This window comes from Megalops cyprinoides, chromosome 16 (assembly GCF_013368585.1).
Source record: "Megalops cyprinoides isolate fMegCyp1 chromosome 16, fMegCyp1.pri, whole genome shotgun sequence".
NCBI classification, from domain to species: Eukaryota; Metazoa; Chordata; class Actinopteri; order Elopiformes; family Megalopidae; genus Megalops; species Megalops cyprinoides.
This window is the reverse complement of record NC_050598.1, coordinates 33,539,405-33,564,051: the sequence shown is the minus strand read 5'-3', so window position 1 is coordinate 33,564,051 and position 24,647 is coordinate 33,539,405. Positions and strand designations below refer to the sequence as shown.

At 45.0% G+C, this 24,647-nt stretch overlaps 3 protein-coding genes and 2 pseudogenes across 3 annotated transcripts in view; all 5 read left to right on the top strand.

The window, feature by feature from the left end:
- LOC118790784 (protocadherin gamma-C5-like) overlaps positions 1 to 24,647 on the top strand; it is a 91,536-nt gene that overhangs the window by 7,477 nt on the left and 59,412 nt on the right. The gene's annotated exons all lie outside the window — the stretch shown is intronic.
- On the top strand, positions 4,602 to 7,920 carry LOC118791094 (protocadherin gamma-A8-like). The gene is made up of 3 exons (XM_036548357.1): positions 4,602 to 5,088; positions 6,376 to 7,142; positions 7,876 to 7,920. The coding sequence occupies exons 1-3, from the start codon at positions 4,764 to 4,766 to the stop codon at positions 7,918 to 7,920; spliced, it is 1,137 nt and encodes a 378-aa protein (XP_036404250.1). The 5' UTR covers positions 4,602 to 4,763.
- On the top strand, positions 9,844 to 12,165 carry LOC118791093 (annotated as a pseudogene).
- On the top strand, positions 14,425 to 20,886 carry LOC118791092 (annotated as a pseudogene).
- Positions 22,066 to 24,458, top strand: LOC118790787 (protocadherin gamma-A10-like). The gene is given in 2 exon segments (XM_036547848.1): positions 22,066 to 24,291; positions 24,294 to 24,458. Coding segments are annotated over 2 exon segments (2,247 nt in total). The 5' UTR covers positions 22,066 to 22,124; the 3' UTR covers positions 24,374 to 24,458.

Below are 24,647 nucleotides of genomic sequence, written 5' to 3'. Positions count from 1 at the left end.
TCCACTCAGACACACTCAGGTTAGTCTAACTGGTTTCCTTTAGTGCCGTTCATCATTGTGTTTTTTTAGAGCCAGAGATCTAGCCTCTGACGATGAGCAGTGAGATTTATATGACATTACATTCAGTCAATTTCTTACAAACGCACATAAAATAAGGTTTGGAAAAGAACAGAGATGAAACTACATCAACAATGTCACAATCCAAGTGAGTTAATGTGAGATCATGTGTACATTGTGAGAGATGCTGTATCAGTAGTGTAATAATTGGAGTGGGAATTAAACGTTCTTGTCTACCTCACACAGTGGCTGGTGAATGATTCAAAATTTACCAACCGCTCGGTAGGCTGAGATACCGGACCTATGAGTACACTCAGTGTCCAATCACATTCTACCTTATAATTTCACTCGATATTGTTGTATCTAATAGGTTTAAAATCACTTACTGTTAATCATTTAATTTGTGTTAACCATTTAAATTTCATGAACAAACTGATGATAAAAAACCAACTTATATTTAACTGGCAAGCTAAGCAGCTACCCAGTATTTCAAACCCTGAACTACCTCAATAACTTAATTCAGTCAGATCAAGAACTGCAAACAGCCATTTAATACTTTTACATTTACATTTACATTCATTCATTTTGCAGATGCTTTTATCCAAAGGAACTTACAAGTGAGGCAGAGTACAACACAAGCAAATGCTATACATAGAGTCACAGCATTATAAGTGCTGCATGACCAAGTTTCAGTAGTTGTTAGCTAGCTGGTAGAGACTAAGTGCATTAAACCATTAAATCTGATTTTTTAAAGACATTGCTGTAGGTGGTAGTGATCAGGTGAGTGCAGAAGAGCTGTGTCTTCAGATGTTTCTTTAGAATTAGTGAGGGACTCGGCAGAACGGATGACGTGCGGATGGTCATTCCACCATTTGGGACCAATGGCAGAGAAGGTTCTGGATAGTGATTTTGTGCAGCGATGTGATGGGACCATTCAGTAGCAGAGGGTAGTGGTTGGGAGGGAACATAGGCTTGCAGTAGAGTGTTCAGGTAGGCAGGTAAAACTCAATGAGTGCCGTCTTCTCCACTGGCAGTTTTGAAATATTTACCTGCATTTGTGTCTGGCTGGTGTTAAGCTCTTACCTTGGTGATAATGTATAGCTACATTTTGAGAGATACTGTACAAACCATGAGATCATTTATGAGCAGTGAGACAGAGTGACAGTTAAACAATGCTATAATAACATATAATATAAAATACAACAACAACAACAATAAAAAATAATAATAATTGTACATAATAATTGTACTGTGGTAATGATGGAATTTCGGTGAAAAGACCACTGAGTTCACAGACAGATACACGTGTAAAACACAAACACACACACACACACACACACACACACACACACACACACACACACACACACACATACATTATCATTATTATTATTTTTATTATTATTATTATTATTATTATTATTATTATTATTATTATTATTATTCGAGTCATGACTGGAGTCCAGTCGAGTCATGATATGCGGTTGTGTTGTAACCGGTAATAGCTCAGTGTAGATGTCCTTCCTGCAGCGCGCCTGGCCGGGGTGCCGTTCTGCAGTCTCGCTCTGGGTGCCACTGTAACCCAAGGAGACAATATTCTGCGCTAGTGTTTAACAACGCTACGCCGAGCACGGCCGTTCATTCAGAGGAGGAGGAAGTCACTGAGCGACTGGCAGCCGACAACATAGGGAAAAACCTCAGAAAAGCTATAAAGGGACGCATTATTTAGGCGAAATCGGTGGATAATTACAATTTTACAGTTTGCCTCCATACATTTCGTTCATCTGACAGGGAATCTTGGGATAGGCAGCGCCTTTGAAAGGATGGGTCGATTTCTGCAATGGCAAGTACAGTTCTCCATCTTTGTTGTATGCCTCGTAAGCGGTGTGTGCGGACAGATTCGGTATTCGGTACCGGAGGAAATGAAGAAGGGACGGTTTGTCGGAGATGTTGCAAAGGATTTGGGTTTAGACGTTAAAAGACTATTTTCTGGGCGAGCGCGAATTGTTATAGATGGCAACAAACAGTACGTGGAGCTGAACAGGGACAAAGGGCAGCTGGCTGTTAAAGAAAGGATAGACAGAGAAGAACTGTGCGGGCAGAAATCTCCCTGTAGTTTCAGTCTCGAAATCGTTCTGGAGGAGCCCCTTGAACTGTATTCTGTCACCGTCGAAGTCCAGGACATAAATGATAATGCCCCTGTGTTTTCTAAAAAGGTCATTGATTTAGAGATCAGCGAGTCTGCGTTGTTGGGAACTAATTTCTATTTGGACAGCGCTATGGATCCCGATGTGGGCATCAATGCTTTACAGAGATACACGTTGAAACCTACTGATAATTTTGTTCTGAAGCAAAACAGTCGAGGCGACGGTAGTAACTCCGCGGAGATGGTGCTTCAGACAGCGCTGGACAGAGAAAAGGAGGCCACGCTTTCGCTGATTTTAACAGCGGTAGATGGTGGAAACCCGCAGAAATCAGGAACAGTTGAAATACGCGTCACAGTGCTAGATGCGAACGACAATGCGCCGGTTTTCACTGAGGTTTTATATAAAGCAAGTGTTATTGAAAATGCTGTGCCAGGCACGCTCGTCACTAAAGTAAGCGCGGTTGATGCTGATCAGGCCTACAACGGTAATGTTACATATTTATTTACAAACCTGGAGGAAAGCGCTCTTGCTGTATTCCAACTAGACGCAAATACGGGGGAAGTAAAGGTAACTGGCAGTATTGACTATGAATCTGTTCAGCGGTATGAAATGAACCTGCAAGCTAGAGATCCCTGGGGTCTTACTGGATCCAGTAAACTGATCGTTGAGATCCTGGACTCAAACGATAACAGTCCCGTAATAACCATGACATCATTCTCTGGCAACGTTGCCGAGGATTCGGTGCCGGGGACAGTTTTAGCGTTGATAAGTGTCCAGGATGTAGACTCTGGCAGTAATGGGCAGGTTCGCTTAAATATTGACCCAAGCCTTCCTTTTAAGATAAAATCATCGCTGAGAAATTACTACACCCTAGTGACCGAAACCGTTTTAGACCGAGAAAAGGTTTCAGACTACAATCTTACCATCACTGCTACTGATGAAGGGCTGCCACCGTTGTCAAGCAGAAAGACTGTTCACCTGGCCGTCTCTGACGTTAATGACAACGCACCCACGTTCAACCAAAATGCTTATAGCGCGCAAGTCATGGAGAATAACGCCCCAGGTCTGTCGCTGCTGGCGGTCCGAGCAATGGATCCCGACTGGGGACAAAACGCTCGGATTTCCTATTACCTCGTAGATAGGGAAGTCCAGGGCGCGTCCGCGTCAGCGTACTTTTCTGTCAACTCTGATAATGGGATTATTCACTCAGTCCGTTCTCTTGATTATGAGCAAATCAAAGAGTTTTCTATACAAATTAAAGCGCAAGATGGAGGGTCCCCACCTCTTAGCAGTAACGTCACTGTGATCATACACGTCCAGGACCAGAATGACAACGCGCCTCAGATTCTCTACCCAGTACAAACCGGTGTCTCTCAGGTGGCTGAAATGGTGCCTCGTTCAGCAGATGTCGGCTATCTGGTCACTAAAGTGGTGGCTGTTGATGTGGACTCTGGACAGAATGCCTGGCTCTCATATAAACTGCTGAAAGCGACAGACAGGGCGCTGTTTGAAGTGGGCTCACAGAACGGAGAAATAAGAACTATACGGCAGGTGACTGATAAAGATGCTGTGAAACAAAGACTTACTGTTGTAGTGGAGGACAACGGGCAGCCCTCTCGCTCAGCTACAGTCAATGTTAACGTGGCGGTGGCGGACAGCTTCCCGGAAGTGCTCTCGGAATTCAGCGACTTTGCTCACGACAAGGATTACAACGACAACCTGACTTTTTATTTAGTCTTGGCCCTGGCTGTAGTTTCCTTCCTCTTCATTTCATCTCTAGTAGTTATAATATCAGTAAAAATCTACAGGTGGAGGCAATCCCGCATCTTCTATCAGTCCAATCTCCCAGTTATTCCGTATTACCCGCCCCGTTACGCAGACTCTGCAGGTACGGGAACTCTACAGCACGTGTATAATTACGAGGTGTGCAGGACCACTGACTCCAGGAAGAGTGGTTTACAATTCACCCCACCAGGCTGTGAAGGGGCCTTTACTCCACACAGTGTCGCCAGCACCTTGAAGAAGGTTCCGTCGGGGAATATTTTAGATGAAGAGGCAGATGTTTCATCAGAGGTGAGTCTTCCATCTTACTGCACGAGCGCACCAATATGCTAGTTCGTTTATTAATGAATATTTGACTTGGTATTTATTTCATAGCGGAAAGACTGAAGACATTGTATCATGCAGATATGGGATGTGGTTGTGTACGTTTTTGTTTTACTCTCGTTTATGTGTAGTTTTCGGTGGTGAGAGATGGAGTACTCGGTTTGAACTGCAAGTGCCGCTGTTGATCAAGGAGACCATTTTGTACTTGGTTTCGTCAGTCGCTCCTCCTTTTGTTTGTCAGTGTTGAAAGAGATGCGCTGCAAACCACCTCTTCTCTCCTGTGCTCGGACGGATTACAGTTTTTAAAAAGGCAGATTTATTAATCAAATGTATTTTTAGAATATCTGACATCGAAAAGATTGATGTGCTACGAATTACATTAGGTATTTACCAGCCGCAAAGAATCTGAATATACAGCGGCATCACTTCGTCGGTGGAAAAATTGACACTGCAATGACACGGCAAGTGCTATTTTCCGTCATTTTCCTTTGCGTGACAGACCTCCTCCCCGCGCAGATTCGGTACTCTATCCCAGAAGAGATGCCGAAGGGATCGTTTGTTGGTAATTTTGCGAAGGATTTGGGAATTGATATTAAAAGGCTGATCTCAGGGAAAGCGCGCATTGTCGCTGGTTTTAGCAGTTCTTACATTGGGGTGGATATTGACAGAGGGCAGTTGGCAGTATTGCATAGGATAGACAGAGAGAAGCTGTGCGAGCACACGGTCCCCTGCTCTATTAGTTTCGAGCTGATTCTCGAGAACCCTTTGGAAATATATCAAATTACAGTTGAAATTCTTGACATTAACGACAATTCTCCCACCTTTCCTAGAAAAGAAATGCATCTGGAGATCAGCGAATCTGCCTTGTCAGGGGCGCGCTTTCTATTGGATAACGCCATGGACGCTGATGTTGGCATTAACAGTCTGCAAAGCTATGATCTTAATCCTCGAGATAATTTTGATTTAAAAGTTAGTAATAGGCCGGACGGTAGCAAGTATGTGGAAATGGTGTTGCAGAGACCTCTGGACTGGGAGAGGGAGCGCGAGCACTCTTTGCTCGTGACTGCAGTTGACGGCGGCACTCCGCAGAGGTCTGGCACGCTCACAGTGCATGTAGCGGTTATGGATGCAAATGACAACGCGCCCGCCTTCAGCGAGGCGATTTATAAGGCGAGTGTGCTAGAAAATGCTGCGAGAGGCACGCTGGTTATTGTAGTAAATGCGACCGATGCGGACCACGAAGCCAACGGTAAAATAATCTATTCTTTAACGCATTTAACGCAAAACATGGGAGGGCTATTTGAAATAGATGATCTTTCTGGTGAAATCAGAGTATTGGGTAATATAGATTATGAAATGGTTAAGAGGTATGAAGGCAACGTACAAGCGAAAGATCAAGGCGGTCTGACTGATTCAAGTAAAGTTCTCATTGAGGTTATTGATGTAAATGACAATGCGCCTGTGATCACCTTAACTTCGCTCTCTAACCCCATTCCCGAGAGCGCCTCGCCAGGCACCGTCGTGGCTATCTTCAATGTTCAAGACATGGACTCGGGCAAAAATGGTGAGGTTTTGTGTGCTATAGAATCAAATCTCCCTTTCAAAATTAAAAATACTCTTTCTAATTATTACAGTTTGGTGACAAATACTTTGCTAGATCGAGAAACACATTCACACTATAATATAGCCATAACTGCCACGGATGGAGGCACGCCCCCTCTTGCTAGCAGGCATGTTATCGCTTTACAGATAGCTGACGTCAATGACAATGCGCCTTACTTCGAAAAAAACGGCTACCTCACAACCGTGGTAGAAAATAATTCCCCAGGAATGTCGATCTTTTTATTGCGCGCTAAAGATGTCGATTGGGGTCCCAACGCTCGCATATCCTACCTCCTCGAAGATACGGATGTTCAGGGTATGCCAGTTTCGTCTTATGTTTCTATCAACTCGGAAAGCGGCACCGTGTATGCATTGCGCTCTCTGGATTATGAACAGATCAGTCAGTTTCAGGTGCATGTCATAGCGCAGGATGGAGGCTCCCCCCCGCTGAGAAGCAATACGACATTAACCATCTTTATCCAGGACCAGAACGACAACGCGCCTCAGATTCTCTACCCAGTACAAACTGGTGTCTCTCAGGTGGCTGAAATGGTGCCTCGTTCAGCAGATGTCGGCTATCTGGTCACTAAAGTGGTGGCTGTTGATGTGGACTCTGGACAGAATGCGTGGCTCTCATATAAACTGCTGAAAGCGACAGACAGGGCGCTGTTTGAAGTGGGCTTACAGAACGGAGAAATAAGAACTATACGGCAGGTGACTGATAAAGATGCTGTGAAACAAAGACTTACTGTTGTAGTGGAGGACAACGGGCAGCCCTCTCGCTCAGCTACAGTCAATGTTAACGTGGCGGTGGCGGACAGCTTCCCGGAAGTGCTCTCGGAATTCAGCGACTTTGCTCACGACAAGGATTACAACGACAACCTGACTTTTTATTTAGTCTTGGCCCTGGCTGTAGTTTCCTTCCTCTTCATTTCATCTCTAGTAGTTATAATATCAGTAAAAATCTACAGGTGGAGGCAATCCCGCATCTTCTATCAGTCCAATCTCCCAGTTATTCCGTATTACCCGCCCCGTTACGCAGACTCTACAGGTACGGGAACTCTACAGCACGTGTATAATTACGAGGTGTGCAGGACCACTGACTCCAGGAAGAGTCATATGAAGTATCTCAGACCCATCAGTCAGAGCCTGGTGAGCGTTGATGCCAGTGGCACAGAGACAATGCCAAAGGAGCGAAGGCCGGCGGAGGGCTCAGAGCCGCCTGCTTTGGTGAGTAAGCTGTTTGGGCCCGTGAGGCCAGAGGAATGTGTGTCTCGTGTTTATTCAGTCTGTTTCATGTTCATGTGATTATTTTTTTAAATTATTTTTAAAGAGTATAAAATCCAATGTGGACTGTATGCTGCTGCTTCACTTGAATGGGGGTATTTTGTACAATTACTAAACAGAAATGAGCAGTAATGTGGCGTTTTTTAATTGTAAAGAATAAATACAGTTAAGTTATGAAAATGGTTATGCAGAAATGGGCTACACTGAAAAATACAGTATTTAGTGACTGTGTGTGGAAGAGCCTGAGATGCTTTCTTAGACTACATGAAAACCTCAGTTTAGTTTTATCAGAGTTTAAAATGAGCTTCAGGTGACAGAGCTCAGCCTGAACAATGGGAAAAACAGCCTTATCCAGCACAGGTGCACAGTAAACGTCTGTGCCATCTATATAAACATAAAAATAGCTTTGGACTCATTTTTACCCACATTATTAACATAGAGAAACAAGAGGGGTCCAAGGACAATGTCCTGTGGCACCCCTTTCTGGATAGTCAGTGTAGTTTGCGCTGTTGGTTCAAATGGTCTGTATATTTGCCTCCATATTTTGAGGACCCACTTCCCACTCCTCTATGCTTTACCCGTGTTTCTGAGGTGAAGATCTCAGGGGGTTATGGAATTCCCTTTGAAGTGAATCACCTTGTCCTTTGTGTTCAACTGCCCGTTTCCCGTCTTTTAGGTAAGATTGTTGGTAAAACTCTCTTGCCTGAGGGGGGTGGTGTGAATATATGCGCGTTCCTGGTAGCGCGTGTTCGGGTGTTTACTGTAGCTTTACTTACAGTGTGTTTAATTGTAATGTGGCGAAATGCCTTTATTTCGTGGTGACTACCGGACACGGTCATGAGTTGATTGTTTTTAGTAAGCTGCACCATCCTGGAGCCAGAACATGATTTATTTAGCGTTACAGGTTCCTCTGCAAATAGGCAGCCGAAGCAGGGATAGGTGAGGTGGCGGTAGACGTGCATGCCGCAGGTATAACCGTGACCAGCAATCACCCGATCGTGTTCATGCGCATGCGCACTGTGGCACGATGGCCGCCCCTTACAGTGTAGTTAACCCAGCCGCTTCTAGCTCGCAGCCTCAATATGTGTGCAGATACGAGATCATTAATCATACCATTGCAGAATCGTGAGCTTAATTCACTTCCCACTTTTCCACGGCTAAATAAGTACAACTATGAGTTTAAAACATATTAAACAGCGGCTTTATTTACTGCACTCATTACTGGGAGGACACCTCTCCTTTCCATGCACAGCTACGCAACACAGTCGTAGTTCGATTTGTAATTTGCATATCAAATTACAGCTATAGCCCCGAATATTTTCGCCCTGAAAAAGGAGGTGTTTATAGAAAAAGAACAGACTGTGTAACAGAGCGGAACTTGACTTGCAGCGTCCGAAGGTGTGATAATATTTATTTATTATAAAGGTAGATATAACCTCCCCAACCTACCGATGCCGATCTCCCTTCAAAAAAAAAAAAAAAAGACAAGCCCCAGGCAAACTTGACTTAGCCCCTGATCTTTTCAATAGCTAGAAACGCCCCTGGTAACTTCTTTCTTTCATTTACTTAAACTTAACATAATTATTTATGCAATTTCAACTGAATTTTATGAGTTTTCAGTATTCCAACTCAGGTTTTTAAGTCAGTTCGTTAAATGAATAATGAGTTGAAACAATGTGCTTGAAACTTTAAGGCAACAATGGAACTTAAGTTTTTAAGTTGAATCAGATGGATTTTTATTATAGTGCTGGCTTCTGTATTATTACCGATACACAACTGTGACGGTAATCTTACTTTACGTTACACCCCACTGGAGCGGGTGAAAACTGCGCCTCGCTTTCAGTGTGGCTGCGGCGTGACCCGTCAGTACTTCACTGACTCGTTCGCGTTTCCCTCGGCTCCGGGAACGTGCTTTAAGCGCGCGTCGCTGTCCGTCTCTGTGGCGCTGAAATGCATCACTTCCGTCGACTGCGGCTCCGCTGCCCAGTTTTTTGTGTTTTTAATGTCGACTACAGAAATGAAACGTCATTATATTATAAAAAAAGAACGAAGAACTATAAGTATGTACTGAGTTTAAATGAACTGTTGACGTTGACCTGAACAACAAATAGAATCGGCGGGTGCTTTGTTCGTTTATAATAACAGCAAGAACAGCATAAACGGTTGTGATAATAGCGTATCTGGCCTGTGACAGTCGCCCCAACTGTAAACATTTGGCAACATTCTGTTAAATTTCAAGTGAAATTTAAGATAATGATAATAATAATAATAATAATAATAATAATAATAGTGGCAGTGTTGAAGTTATTTTATTTGGTTACGAACAGAAGTCCCCTAGATCATAATGATTATTAAGAATTTCTCTATGGCTGCCGGTCGCCATTTCGGCCTCTGAGCGCCGCTGTTGATCAGTGAGACGCAGTTCAGGTGGATTTTCACTGCACCACCCCCTCAAATCATATTCACCATGAACGGAGCAGGACGACGAGCTGCCGTTCTCACGGACCTGTACTAAACACGACACGGTAGTGACGGGTTCTCGGCGGATCGCTCGTGTCTTTCAGCGTAATTAAAGTCAGTTTTTGCGTTTCTGAAATTCGTTATTTTATTTCACATTGAAGAGGTTCTTTGGCGTCATTCGGAAATGTTTGTGCGGGAGCAACAATGGCCGCTTCACTGGCGGATCCAGTTGTTTTTGTGTGTGCTCGTTTCTAATGCGGTTTCTGCGCTGGTCCGATACTCCATACCGGAAGAAATGGTGCGAGGGTCTTTGATAGGGGATGTCGCGAAGGATTTGGGTCTGGATGTCCGGAGGCTTAAATCGGGTCGCGCCCGCATTGTTAACGGGGACAGTGGCGACTGTGTGGAGGTAAATACGGACAAAGGGACTCTGCACGTCAAAAAGCGCATAGACAGGGAGGAGCTGTGCGCGCAGACCTCTCCCTGTAGCTTCAGTTTTGAAATGGTCCTGGAAAACCCCATGGAGCTATTCAGCATTACTGTGGAAATTCTGGATATTAACGACAACGCTCCCGCTTTCCCGACAAAAGAAATTACACTGGATATAAGCGAGTCGGCGGTGCTCGGAGCTCACTTCATTCTCGGCAGCGCGGTGGATCCTGATGTAGGTATGAATACGCTTCAGAGCTACAGCCTGAAACCCACCAGTCATTTTAGCCTGAAAGAGCAAACCCACGCGGATGGAGGTAAATATGCCGAGATGGTTTTGCGGAGTCCTCTGGATAGGGAAAAAGAGAGCGAGCTGTTTTTAACGCTGACCGCTGCAGACAGAGGGAATCCTCAGCGCACAGGTACTGTAAATATACGCGTAATTGTGCAGGATGCGAATGACAATGCGCCCGTTTTCAGCCAGGACGTTTATAAAGCCTCCGTCCTGGAGAACTCTCCAAAAGGGACTTTAATCGCAACCATCAGCGCCACAGATGCAGACGAGGGAACCTATGGCCATATAGCGTATTACATCGATCAGACCACACAACATAACAATGGCCTGTTTACTGTGAATTCTGATAATGGTGAAATTAAAGTCTCTGGTGAGATTGATTTTGAGAAGTCTAAACATTATCAGCTTAACATAATAGGAAAAGACAAAGGAGCTCTGTCAAATTCTTGCAAAGTCATAATTGAAGTAATCGACATCAATGACAATACTCCTGTTATAGCGCTGACCTCTTTCTCCAACACAATCTCAGAAGATTCTCTGCCAGGTACTACAGTAGCGATCATAAACGTGAAAGACTCGGACTCGGGGAAGAACGGGCAGGTGAGCTGCACTGTGACGCCATCACTCCCCTTCAGGATAAAGTCTTCATTGGCAAACTATTATACTTTGGTAACAGATGGCGCTTTAGATCGGGAGACTGTCTCTGAGTACAATATTACACTCACAGCAGTTGATCAAGGTGTCCCCTCACTACAGACCAACATGACGCTTCTTGTAAAGATCACTGATGTAAACGATAACGCACCAAAATTTGATCAAAATATGTATGTAACCAGCGTAAAAGAAAACAACCCTCCTGGTGTGTCTTTAGCTTCCCTTCATGCCAGCGATGCAGACTGGAAGCAGAATGCCAGAGTATCTTATATAATTGAAGAGACGCAAATTAACGGCTCTCCTGTTTCTGGTTTCGTTTCTGTCAATGCTGACACAGGTGTGATATATGCAGTTCAGTCATTTGATTACGAACAAATCAAGTCGTTTCAGGTCCAAGTTAAAGCGCAAGATGGAGGCTCCCCTCCACTCAGCAGTAATGTGACGGTTAAAATCTTTATTCAAGACCAGAACGACAACGCGCCTCAGATTCTCTACCCAGTACAAACTGGTGTCTCTCAGGTGGCTGAAATGGTGCCTCGCTCAGCAGATGTCGGCTATCTGGTCACTAAAGTGGTGGCTGTTGATGTGGACTCTGGACAGAATGCCTGGCTCTCATATAAACTGCTGAAAGCGACAGACAGGGCGCTGTTTGAAGTGGGCTTACAGAACGGAGAAATAAGAACTATACGGCAGGTGACTGATAAAGATGCTGTGAAACAAAGACTTACTGTTGTAGTGGAGGACAACGGGCAGCCCTCTCGCTCAGCTACAGTCAATGTTAACGTGGCGGTGGCGGACAGCTTCCCGGAAGTGCTCTCGGAATTCAGCGACTTTGCTCACGACAAGGATTACAACGACAACCTGACTTTTTATTTAGTCTTGGCCCTGGCTGTAGTTTCCTTCCTCTTCATTTCATCTCTAGTAGTTATAATATCAGTAAAAATCTACAGGTGGAGGCAATCCCGCATCTTCTATCAGTCCAATCTCCCAGTTATTCCGTATTACCCGCCCCGTTACGCAGACTCTACAGGTACGGGAACTCTACAGCACGTGTATAATTACGAGGTGTGCAGGACCACTGACTCCAGGAAGAGTGATATGAAGTACATCAGACCTTGCAGTCAGAGCCTGGTGAGCGTTGATGTCAGTGGCACAGAGACGATTCTGCAGAAGCAGGAGCAAAATGCATCTGAGGAAAAATACTCCACATTGGTGAGTTTCATGACTGATATTTGTATATTATGTATAGGAAATCATGCTTCAGCAATTATTGCTTAATTTTGTGTTTCAAACAGGCTTATAATATCAAAGGTTTTTTTTTCTTGTGACAGTTATATGATCAAAATGAGTTTCATTTCAATGGATATGTTATTTGGAAGCTTCTGTCATGTCTGCTACTTCCGTACTCATTCTATTCTTGTTTCATGTGGAACAGCATAAAGTATAATAATGATATGAGGAGTCATTACTTTTTTTGTTTGCAGTATTGATAAATAAGAGCAGAAATAGCTCTGAAATGTGTTCACCTGACTGCGAGACTGAAAGGTCTTGCTTTAATGTTGCTTCTTTAGTGAAATCAGAGTGGCTCTCAGACATGGCAACAATATTGAACTAAAAGGACAATTAAACGTGAAAGAATTGTAGGATTTTCAGACATAATGTAGCAACTATCTTATTTATGGGTTGTTGTGAGTGGTATTTCCTTTGTGGTAGCTTAAATCTATTTTGCTCTTAATCAGTAATGCACCAAATACATATACGTCTGTGTGTAATTATGAAAATTTGTATTTTTATATGATTCATATCTGAAAAGCTCAGCGACTGCATGGCTTTGTTGAGACTCTGAGTGCCGCTGTTTAACCCTGCGTTGCAGTGCAGTGCTGCCTGCTGTCTCACATGGCCTGCCACTCCTCACCGCCACATTCAGCCTGTGCAGACAGCTCAAACGGCAGTACAGACAGAGCTCACAGTCATTCAGCCTGTGCAGACAGCTCAAACGGCGGTACAGACAGAGCTCACAGTCATTCAGCCTGTGCAGACAGCTCAAACGGCAGGTACAGACAGAGCTCACAGTCATTCAGCCTGTGCAGACAGCTCAAACGGCGGTACAGACAGAGCTCACAGTCATTCAGCCTGTGCATTTAGGCTCACACACTGAGAGGCTTATTTCCAGTAAAGCTCATATTGTGAGTAAAGGAGGTAGGCTGTGTGTAAACCTCAACAGAGAAAAGGGGATTCTGGTACTTAGAAAAGACTAATCCAGTTTCTTATAAAATACAATAAATATTCCCAAGCAGGGGAAATATTCACTAAAAATATCATGACTGCCCTTCCCAATTTAAAAAAGGTGACTGACACAGAACTGCAGTAATGCTAGGTGGGAGAGGACCCGACAGCCCTGATAGCAGCTCAGTAATGCTGGGAGGGAGGTTCACAGCCTCAGCAGAGGCTCAGTAACTCTAACAAAGAAATTCTAGGCCCACAGGCAAGAGGGAATAATGCTAGGCTCACAGGCTAGCCATATGTATACATACACACACACACACACACTCACACACACATATATGTGTGTGTATGTATGTATGTATGTATGTATGTATGGAATTACAAAAGTTTCTTACTTATCAGTTTAACCTGTATGAATATGTTTTTGTAACACGTTGTGTAATATGTATATGAAAAACGCACACTGCAATCAGTGTGTTGGTCAACACTGACCAAAGTACAGAAAAGTGATTCCCACCTCTTCCACTGAAATTGTGTTGTCTCGCTGTGCAGGCAGGATTTTACAAAAACAGCAGGAGCAATGTGCAGACAGAACATTGCCCTAATGGCTAATGTATCTGATCATCAGGTTCTGTTTTTAATACCGCTTTCTCTTATTACAGTGTTGAGTTACTGTAGATGAGAAAAAAGACAGGGACCACGATTACTATGCTGATAATAGTTTGTATGGAGTAGTGGAAAACAAAACCCCTTTCAATCAATCTACATTTGACATAATTCTGGGATGTGCTGGTGGAACGGTCTGTCTATACAGTGCCAGTTTTGTACTCTGAGTGCCGCTGTTGATCAGGGAAGCGCAGGAGGTCGACATCCTGACGCCGCCCCTCGCAGCGCATTCATGGGTCAGAGAAGCTCCGCTTTGCTCTCGACCTGCGCATGTTTATGAACAGCACACAAGACCAATTTGGATGCAGTACGACGCCAATTATTGTTTTTTATATCATTCCACGGTTGGATACAGGTTTCAGTACTGTATATACTGAAATATCGGTGTTAACCATGAGTAATTCAGGAATACGGCTAACGAGGGGTGACGAAGGAAAGGATGTGCGCTCAGTCAAACGGCAAGTACAGCTGCTTATTGTTATTTGTTTCACTGACATGATTCTCGGACAGATTCGATATTCTGTCCCAGAGGAGACGAGAAAGGGGTCTTTTGTGGGGGATATCGCCCGGGATCTGGGAATCGAGCCGAAAAGAATGAAGGCGGGTGGAGCTCGTATTGTGAGCGGCGACAGCAGCGAATATATCGAGTTAAATTCAGACAAAGGGATTCTAGTGGTTAGAGAGCGGATAGATAGAGAGCAGCTATGCGGGCAGACATCTCCGTGTAGTTTGAGCTTTGAGGTGATTCTGTCCAATCCGATGCAGCTGCACAGTGTTATGGTGGAAATACTGGATGTTAATGACAATGCCCCCTTCTTTACCGAGAACGAGATTAAATTAGAAATTTTGGAGTCAGCACTGCCCGGGACGCGCATTTTACAGGAGAGCGCCACGGATCCTGATGTCGGCATTAATGCTCTTCAGAGCTACAAACTACATCCAGCCGACAACTTCAGTATTAAAATCCAGAGCAGTCCTGATGGTAGTAAATATGTGGACATGTTTCTACACGCGCCTTTGGACCGAGAGAAAGAGGACAGTCTGCTGCTAACACTTACTGCAGTGGACGGCGGGGAGCCGCAGAGGTCTGGCACAGTTAAAATATGTATTCAGGTTCTAGACGCGAATGACAACGTGCCCGTATTTACACAGTCTATCTACAAAGCGGAAGTAACCGAAAACGCACGAAAAGGCACCCTGGTGACTGTAGTGACCGCCACAGATGCGGACGAGGGTTCTTACGGTCAAGTGTCCTATCATTTTGCTCGCGTTTCACAGGGCTTTACGGACGTCTTCGCATTAGACGAAAACACGGGGGAAATAACCGTCACGGGACAAATTGACTACGAAAAGAACAAACATTACGAGCTCGGCGTGCAGGCGAAGGATCAAGGCGGTCATTTGGATTCCACAAAAGTAATTATTGAAGTTGTGGATGTCAATGATAATGCCCCCGTAATTGCAGTCACATCCTTCTCCAGTCCGATCTCGGAAGACTCGTTGAGCGGAACCACTGTGGCGATTGTTAATGTCAAAGATTTAGACTCGGAAAGAAACGGTAAAGTCGATTGCTCAATAAATAAAAATGTGCCATTTACAATTAAGTCATCATTAAAAAACTATTACACTCTGCTGACAGAGGGTGCTTTGGACAGGGAGAAACAGGGCGAATATAATATCACATTCACAGCTGTGGATGAGGGAACACCTCCGCTGTCCAGCAGCAAAACCATCACCCTGTCAATCTCGGACGTGAATGATAACGAACCTGTTTTTCAACAGAGCTCTTACTTCGCGAAAGTGATGGAAAACAATTTTGCTGGGACGTCTGTGTGTTCCGTGCAGGCTAGTGATCCGGACGGGGAACACAACGCGCGCATCTCCTACCTCCTCATAGATTCAGACATCAGTGGAGTCCCGGTATCATCCTACATTTCTGTTAATTCAGAAAGCGGAGTCATCCACGCAGTGCGCTCCTTTGACTACGAGCAGATAAAGGATTTCCAGTTCCGCGTAAAAGCGCAAGATGGAGGCTCTCCTCCACTCAGCAGTAATGTGACGGTTAAAATCTTTATTCAAGACCAGAACGACAACGCGCCTCAGATTCTCTACCCAGTACAAACTGGTGTCTCTCAGGTGGCTGAAATGGTGCCTCGCTCAGCAGATGTCGGCTATCTGGTCACTAAAGTGGTGGCTGTTGATGTGGACTCTGGACAGAATGCCTGGCTCTCATATAAACTGCTGAAAGCGACAGACAGGGCGCTGTTTGAAGTGGGCTCACAGAACGGAGAAATAAGAACTATACGGCAGGTGACTGATAAAGATGCTGTGAAACAAAGACTTACTGTTGTAGTGGAGGACAACGGGCAGCCCTCTCGCTCAGCTACAGTCAATGTTAACGTGGCGGTGGCGGACAGCTTCCCGGAAGTGCTCTCGGAATTCAGCGACTTTGCTCACGACAAGGATTACAACGACAACCTGACTTTTTATTTAGTCTTGGCCCTGGCTGTAGTTTCCTTCCTCTTCATTTCATCTCTAGTAGTTTTAATATCAGTAAAAATCTACAGGTGGAGGCAATCCCGCATCTTCTATCAGTCCAATCTCCCAGTTATTCCGTATTACCCGCCCCGTTACGCAGACTCTACAGGTACGGGAACTCTACAGCGCGTGTATAATTACGAGGTGTGCAGGACCACTGACTCCAGGAAGAGTGATATGAAGTATCTCAGACCCATCAGTCAGAGCCTTGTGAGCGTTGATGTCAGTGGCACAGAGACGATTCTGCAGAAGCAGGAGCAAAATGCATCTGAGGGAAAATACTCCACATTGGTGAGTTTCATGACTGATATTTGTATATTATGTATAGACACACACAGGGTGGTGCATTGTGCACAAAGTAACAAAGGAAAAGCAAAACCAGTGGCCCACAGAGCGGCATATGAAGAGTGCAGGGTGGCTAGTGGGGGTGTCAGGGGGAGGCAGCCGGCTTTCCCCTGGGACAGGCTGGTTGAGGAAGGAAGGGAGAGTGCCGAAACCAGACTCTGAAACAGTGAAACTCACACACGTTATGTCATGGCACAGGGAAAAGCTGTCAGAGTGAGAGCAGCAGCCTCCTTTTCCCTGCCAGTCTGATTTCCCCAGAGTGGTAGCTCTGCCTCCTCAGTGCTTTCAGGTGTGCAGGAGGGGGTGGCTGCTCTGGTGACTTTGCCCAGCGCCGCTCTCCAGGGTCCTGCAGCCGGGGTTTGGGATGCTGGCGCTGTCCAGGGTGCTGCACAGCCGGTCTGGGGGCGGGGTCCGGGTGTTGCACAGCCGGCCTGGGGGCGGGGTCCGGGTGCTGCACAGCCGGCCTGGGGGCGGGGTCCGGGTGCTGCACAGCCGGCCTGGGGGCGGGGTCCGGGTGCTGCACAGCCGGCCTGGGGGCGGGGTCCGGGTGCTGCACAGCCGGCCTGGGGGCGGGGCCAGGGTGCTGCGCAACCGGCCTGGGGGCGGGGTCATGGGTACGCACTATAGTGTGTGGGAGGGGCACCGAGGAGATGTTACACCTTGCTACACACTATCTAAATATGCAGGTGCAAAATGTGATATAGTTACATTACATTGAATTCATTTAGCAGACATTCTTATCCAGAGCGACTTCCATTACAGTAGAACAGAGGTGTATCCATTCAAGTTAATTCAGCAAGGCCAGGTCAGACCAGCCTCTTTTTGGTGAAAATCAAATACTTCGTGTGCTTATCTCGGTGGAGCTTCATATGTTTTTAGCTAAGTCGAACTTTAAATCTAATTAAAATTGTGTTGGTGTTTATGCTTAGGTGTAGATAGAATTATATTTCAGAAGAATGTAGTAACAATAATGTTTAATTTTCTTCTCTGCTTGTAAGAGAACGGTCCCTTCGATCAACATTTTATGTGTGCGCACCTCCCAGTGCTTTTTTACTTAAATCCGTTGGTATTTCGCCATCATTCTTAACCAATGAATAAGAAGGATAGGTGACAGCAGCAGGAAATATCATCACTACCTGTCTCTTTTAAAACTTAGTCATGCAGTACAAACTATATAAACGGCTCTTTAACGATAAACGCCAACGAATGGTCGAAGGAGAAGCATTTGAGTCTTTTAAGGTTCATCTTATAAAAGGAAATATTCTGACCGATCGGTAATTTGGAAGAGAAGTACAGCAGAATGGTTAAGATGTAGCTTGTATTTCACAGCATTTCACACGTGTTCTTCCACATCAGGACTCTGAGCGCCGCTGTTGATCAGTGAAGTGAATTTGCCGGGGAAATAGTGTGCAGAAGGCCCTCCCATTTCTCTGCGCTGTGTGTGTGAGAGACAGTCTGAAAGCGGAAAGACGGAGACACACTGCACACAGCGCTTGGATTACGGATCCCTGTGGTTGGAGCAGATATCCGTGGAAATTGATTTGGTTCCTTTAGATTTTCTTATTTCCTGACTCGGATTTGCCTTTGCTTAGCTGTGGAAACTGCACTATGAATATGAGAAATACAGCGCTGATTCGATCGGATACCATCGGTTCGCAAATGTACAAGATACTGCGATGGCAAGTACTGTTAATATGCTTTACATATTTTTGCCATGTTGCTGTTGGCCAGATTCGTTATTCTATTCCGGAGGAAATGAAAAAAGGGTCGCTGATAGGCAATGTTGCCCAAGACCTGGGACTGGAAGTGGAAAGACTGCGGTCAGGTCGCGCCCGTATCGTGAGCGGAGACAGCATCCAGTACGCAGAGCTCAAAGCAGACAAAGGGATTTTGGTTGTTAGCGAGAGAATAGACCGAGAGCAGCTTTGTGGGGAGATTTCTCCATGTAGTTTTAGTTTCGAAATTATTCTCGAAAATCCGATGGAATTGCATCACATTACCATAGAAATTTTGGATGTAAACGATAATACTCCCATGTTCCCGAAAAATGAGATCAGGCTGGAAATCAGCGAAGCAGCTGCGCCGGGTGCGCGCTTTGTGTTAGGGAGCGCGGATGACCCTGATGTGGGACTAAACGCGCTTCAGAACTATGTTTTAACACCAACTGATAATTTCATTCTGAAGCAGCACGCCAATCCGGACGGAGTTAAATATGCAGAAATGGTCCTTCAAAAACCCTTAGATAGGGAGGAGCAGCCCCGCCTTTCCCTAAAGTTAATCGCTGTGGATGGCGGCGACCCGCAGAAATCTGGTACAGTGAATATAGAAGTTACGGTTCTAGACGCTAATGACAATGCGCCCGTGTTTAACCAATCAGTTTACAGGGCGACTGTATTAGAAAACGCATCAAAAGGCACGTATATCACAACCGTTAATGCGACTGATGCGGATAGCGAGTCAAATGGGTTAATAACCTACTCGTTCTCAAACCTAAAAGGGAATTTGGCAGACGTATTCACTTTAGATCAAAACACCGGTACTATATTAGTTGCGGGACAAATAGATTATGAAAAAGTAAAGAAATACGAAATCAGAATTGAAGCGAAAGATCAAGGTGGTTTCGCAGATTCTTGTAAAGTTATAGTTGAAGTTATCGATGTCAATGACAACTCGCCCATAATAAATGTCATGTCATTCTCGAGCCCCGTATCCGAAGATTCCCCACCTGGAACAACCATAGCTATTTTTAATGTGAAAGATCTTGATACAGGCGAAAATGGCCAAGTTAGCTGTTCAATTCAGCAACGTATTCCCTTCACGATAAAATCATCTTTAAGAAATTATTACACTTTGGAAACTGACGCGAGTCTTGATCGTGAGAGTGTGATGGAGTATAACGTCACCGTACTTGCGACAGACTCGGGTTCCCCACCTTTGTCCACTTCAAACACATTGAACGTTAAAGTAGCAGATGTGAATGACAATGCCCCAGTATTTCCCCGCGATGCGTACACTTCTTACGTGACCGAGAATAACTCCCCGGGCCTGTCTGTATGTACTGTCAGCGCTCGGGATTTTGACTGGAATCAGAATGCCCGGATCTCCTATTTTCTTGAAGAAACTGTCGTGTCAGGAACACCGATCTCTGCTTATTTTTCCATAAATTCGGAGAGCGGAGTTATATCTGCAGTGCGCACTTTTGATTATGAGCAAATCAAACAGTTCAAACTAGTTATTAGGGCACAAGATGGAGGCTCTCCTCCACTCAGCAGTAATGTGACGGTTAAAATCTTTATTCAAGACCAGAACGACAACGCGCCTCAGATTCTCTACCCAGTACAAACTGGTGTCTCTCAGGTGGCTGAAATGGTGCCTCGTTCAGCAGATGTGGGCTATCTGGTCACTAAAGTGGTGGCTGTTGATGTGGACTCTGGACAGAATGCGTGGCTCTCATATAAACTGCTGAAAGCGACAGACAGGGCGCTGTTTGAAGTGGGCTCACAGAACGGAGAAATAAGAACTATACGGCAGGTGACTGATAAAGATGCTGTGAAACAAAGACTTACTGTTGTAGTGGAGGACAACGGGCAGCCCTCTCGCTCAGCTACAGTCAACGTTAACGTGGCGGTGGCGGACAGCTTCCCGGAAGTGCTCTCGGAATTCAGCGACTTTGCTCACGACAAGGATTACAACGACAACCTGACTTTTTATTTAGTCTTGGCCCTGGCTGTAGTTTCCTTCCTCTTCATTTCATCTCTAGTAGTTATAATATCAGTAAAAATCTACAGGTGGAGGCAATCCCGCATCTTCTATCAGTCCAATCTCCCAGTTATTCCGTATTACCCGCCCCGTTGCGCAGACTCTGCAGGTACGGGAACTCTACAGCACGTGTATAATTACGAGGTGTGTAGGACCACTGACTCCAGGAAGAGTGACTGTAAGTTTATCAGACCCTGTAGCCAGAGCGTTTTGATAGTGGACCCCAGCGCTACAGAAACCATGCAGCGCGTGCAGACAGAGAAAAACATCCTGGACGAGCCGGAGTCGCCGCTACAGGTGAGGATCTTAGATTAAACATTTTTGATATAGTTCAGTATTATCATGGTAACCATTTGGAGATAATTAAAAATAAGGCAATCCACATCTGCGGTATTTTTTCACGCCTGTAATAAAATTACCAACATCTAATGTGGCTATTACTGATTAATGTTTTAAGGCAAATGGACCCACCCGTCTTTGTATTAATTCATAATTTATTTACATGTCGGTGCTTCGGAACTTACCAGTTTTGCGATTTTTAGTGTTTGGTTCTGGAATGTTCTCCATGAGTGCGGCAGTGGTAATGAGCGGGACTGGCGATGCGACAGATGGTCGTTGGATTCCAGGTTGGACACTGTTCTATCATTGAATGACGCAATTAAACGCATGATATGCATGTAGCAATGCAAGCCGGAAATGTGGTGAGGAAATGCAATATCATTCTCCCAGTGGCTAAATACAACTTTTTGCATTGTCTGCACAAAGGTCATGAACAGTTCTGTGCTGATAAAGACAATGATACAGTGCACTGTTCTGGGTCGGTTTCTTGCTTGCAGGCTACATCCTTGAACTTCGGGCATTGTGCAGAATCTGTACGTACAAGTATTAATGCAATTAACGCAATTAACTGTGTATGTGTTTCTTGGTTTATGGGTTGTCATTGGTAACATAGTTTCATTGAATATGTGAAATACATTTTCCAAATTGTGCTCAATAATCTTCACAGCTCACATTGCAAATGTTTTTATTTCTTTATTGTGGCTGTTGTTACACTTGGCTTTTGTTCAGCGTTTTGATATAGTAGGATGTTATTGTTAGTACTCGGGTATTTAGTTCCTTTAAGCAAAGGCAAATTGCATTAGTGCTTTAGTGGTGTTACATGTACTCTCTTGCCTATAAATATTTTAGCCAGGTGTGGCTCTATTGCTGAAGTTAATCAGGTGAGTGCACCTATGTTCTCCCCACTGTAAATCACTCTGGATACGAAATGACAGTAATGTAATGTAACTGTGGGTGTCGCTGTTGATCGGTGCAGTTCTGTTTGTGGCGCATTGGCTGGCAGTGGAGGGCGCTCCCATTCTGTGCAAGAGCGACGGCAGAGCCTCTTACAGTGCAGCCCATACAGCCTTGTGTTACGCGTCGCAGAGGCGGAAAGTGGACTGAATGAAAACTATCGACATTTTGCTGTCTCTGTGAGTGAGTAACCCGTGGAAATCGTTGTGAGAAGAATTCCCTGATCACGGATAATACCAGTGTTTTATTCTTCTGAAAATATGAGACGGAATTTGAGTTCGAAACTGCGATGGCAAGTACTGCTCTTTTTGGTTATGTATTTCAGTCATGTTGTGAGTGGACAGATTCGGTATTCTATCCCAGAAGAACTGAAGAAAGGGTCGTTTGTTGGAAATATCGGGCAAGATTTGGGTTTAGATGCGGAAAGGCTGCGGTCAGGTCGAGCTCGTATCGTGAGCGGAGACAGCATCCAGTACGCAGAGCTACGGACAGACAAAGGGATTTTGGTTGTCAGCGAGAGAATAGACCGAGAGCAGCTTTGTGGGGAGATTTCTCCCTGTAGCTTCAGTTTCGAAATCATTCTTGAAAATCCCGTGGAATTGCACCGTGTTACCGTTGAAATTCTTGATATAAACGATAATGCTCCGACCTTTCCGAGAAATGAAATTACATTAGAAATGAGCGAAGCAGCTGCGCCGGGTGCGCGCTTTGTGTTAGGGAGCGCGGATGACCCTGATGTGGGACTAAACGCGCTTCAGAACTATGTTTTAACACCAACTGATAATTTCATTCTGAAGCAGCACGCCAATCCGGACGGAGTTAAATATGCAGAAATGGTCCTTCAAAAACCCTTAGATAGGGAGGAGCAGCCCCGCCTTTCCCTAAAGTTAATCGCTGTGGATGGCGGCGACCCGCAGAAATCTGGTACAGTGAATATAGAAGTTACGGTTCTAGACGCTAATGACAATGCGCCCGTGTTTAACCAATCAGTTTACAGGGCGACTGTATTAGAAAACGCATCAAAAGGCACGTATATCACAACCGTTAATGCGACTGATGCGGATAGCGAGTCAAATGGGTTAATAACCTACTCGTTCTCAAACCTAAAAGGGAATTTGGCAGACGTATTCACTTTAGATCAAAACACCGGTACTATATTAGTTGCGGGACAAATAGATTACGAAAGGGTTAAAAAATATGAATTTAGAATCGAAGCGAAAGATCAAGGCGGTCTGGCAGACTCCAGTAAGGTTATAGTTGAAGTTATTGATGTTAATGACAACGTGCCGGTGATAAACGTCATGTCATTTTCGAGCCCGGTTTCTGAAAACGCCCCGCGGGGCACCACGATTGCCGTTGTGAATGTTAAAGATTCAGATTCTGAGGGGAATGGCCAGGTTACATGCTCCGTTAATGCTAATATCCCCTTTAGGATAAAATCTTCACTAACAAATTATTACACCTTGGTGAGTGACGCTGCATTTGATCGAGAAGCAGTGTCAGAATATAATATTACAATAACTGCGACCGACTCTGGTTCGCCTCCCCTATCCAGCACCAAAACGTTGCACCTTCAGGTGTCTGACATAAATGATAATGCTCCCGTGTTTGAGCAAGGCGCATATTCTGTGTATGCCACGGAAAATAATTCTCCTGGGTTATCTATATTTTCAGTGACAGCTAAAGACTCTGATTCGAATCAGAATGCTCGAATATCATATCTTCTGGAAGAAACGCAGGTGGATGGAACTTTCGCGTCCTCTTATTTCTCCATTAACTCTGAAACGGGAGTCATTTATGCAGTAAGGTCGTTTGATTACGAACAAATCAAACAATTTTGTTTTGTTGTTAAAGCACAAGATGGAGGATCACCGCCATTGAGCAGCAATGTGACCGTTGCTGTTGTGATTCAGGACCAGAATGACAACGCGCCTCAGATTCTCTACCCAGTACAAACCGGTGTCTCTCAGGTGGCTGAAATGGTGCCTCGCTCAGCAGATGTCGGCTATCTGGTCACTAAAGTGGTGGCTGTTGATGTGGACTCTGGACAGAATGCCTGGCTCTCATATAAACTGCTGAAAGCGACAGACAGGGCGCTGTTTGAAGTGGGCTCACAGAACGGAGAAATAAGAACTATACGGGAGGTGACTGATAAAGATGCTGTGAAACAAAGACTTACTGTTGTAGTGGAGGACAACGGGCAGCCCTCTCGCTCAGCTACAGTCAATGTTAACGTGGCGGTGGCGGACAGCTTCCCGGAAGTGCTCTCGGAATTCAGCGACTTTGCTCACGACAAGGATTACAACGACAACCTGACTTTTTATTTAGTCTTGGCCCTGGCTGTAGTTTCCTTCCTCTTCATTTCATCTCTAGTAGTTATAATATCAGTAAAAATCTACAGGTGGAGGCAATCCCGCATCTTCTATCAGTCCAATCTCCCAGTTATTCCGTATTACCCGCCCCGTTACGCAGACTCTACAGGTACGGGAACTCTACAGCACGTGTATAATTACGAGGTGTGCAGGACCACTGACTCCAGGAAGAGTGATATGAAGTATCTCAGACCCATCAGTCAAAGCCTCGTGAGTGTTGACGTCAGTGACGCAGGGACAATGCCGCACGTGCAGAAGGAGAGGGCTCTGCTCGAGACTGAGGACTCCGCAGATGAGGTGAGCGCGAGGCTGCCTTCTCTCCTCCACTCTGCCATGTATTTCTCCTCACACTCCACCTTTACTCCCGAGCAGTCCCTCATGAAACAGACAAAACATCTTGCGTAGATAAAT

Coding starts and splice junctions, on each gene's coding strand:
- LOC118791094 (XM_036548357.1), top strand. CDS start 4,764: ATGACACGGCAAGTGCTATTTTCCGTCATTTTCCTTTGCGTGACAGAC. Junction 5,089..6,375: donor GAACCCTTTGGAAATATATC/AAATTACAGTTG, acceptor GAAGCAATACGA/CATTAACCATCTTTATCCAG. Junction 7,143..7,875: donor GCTCAGAGCCGCCTGCTTTG/GTGAGTAAGCTG, acceptor CCCGTCTTTTAG/GTAAGATTGTTGGTAAAACT.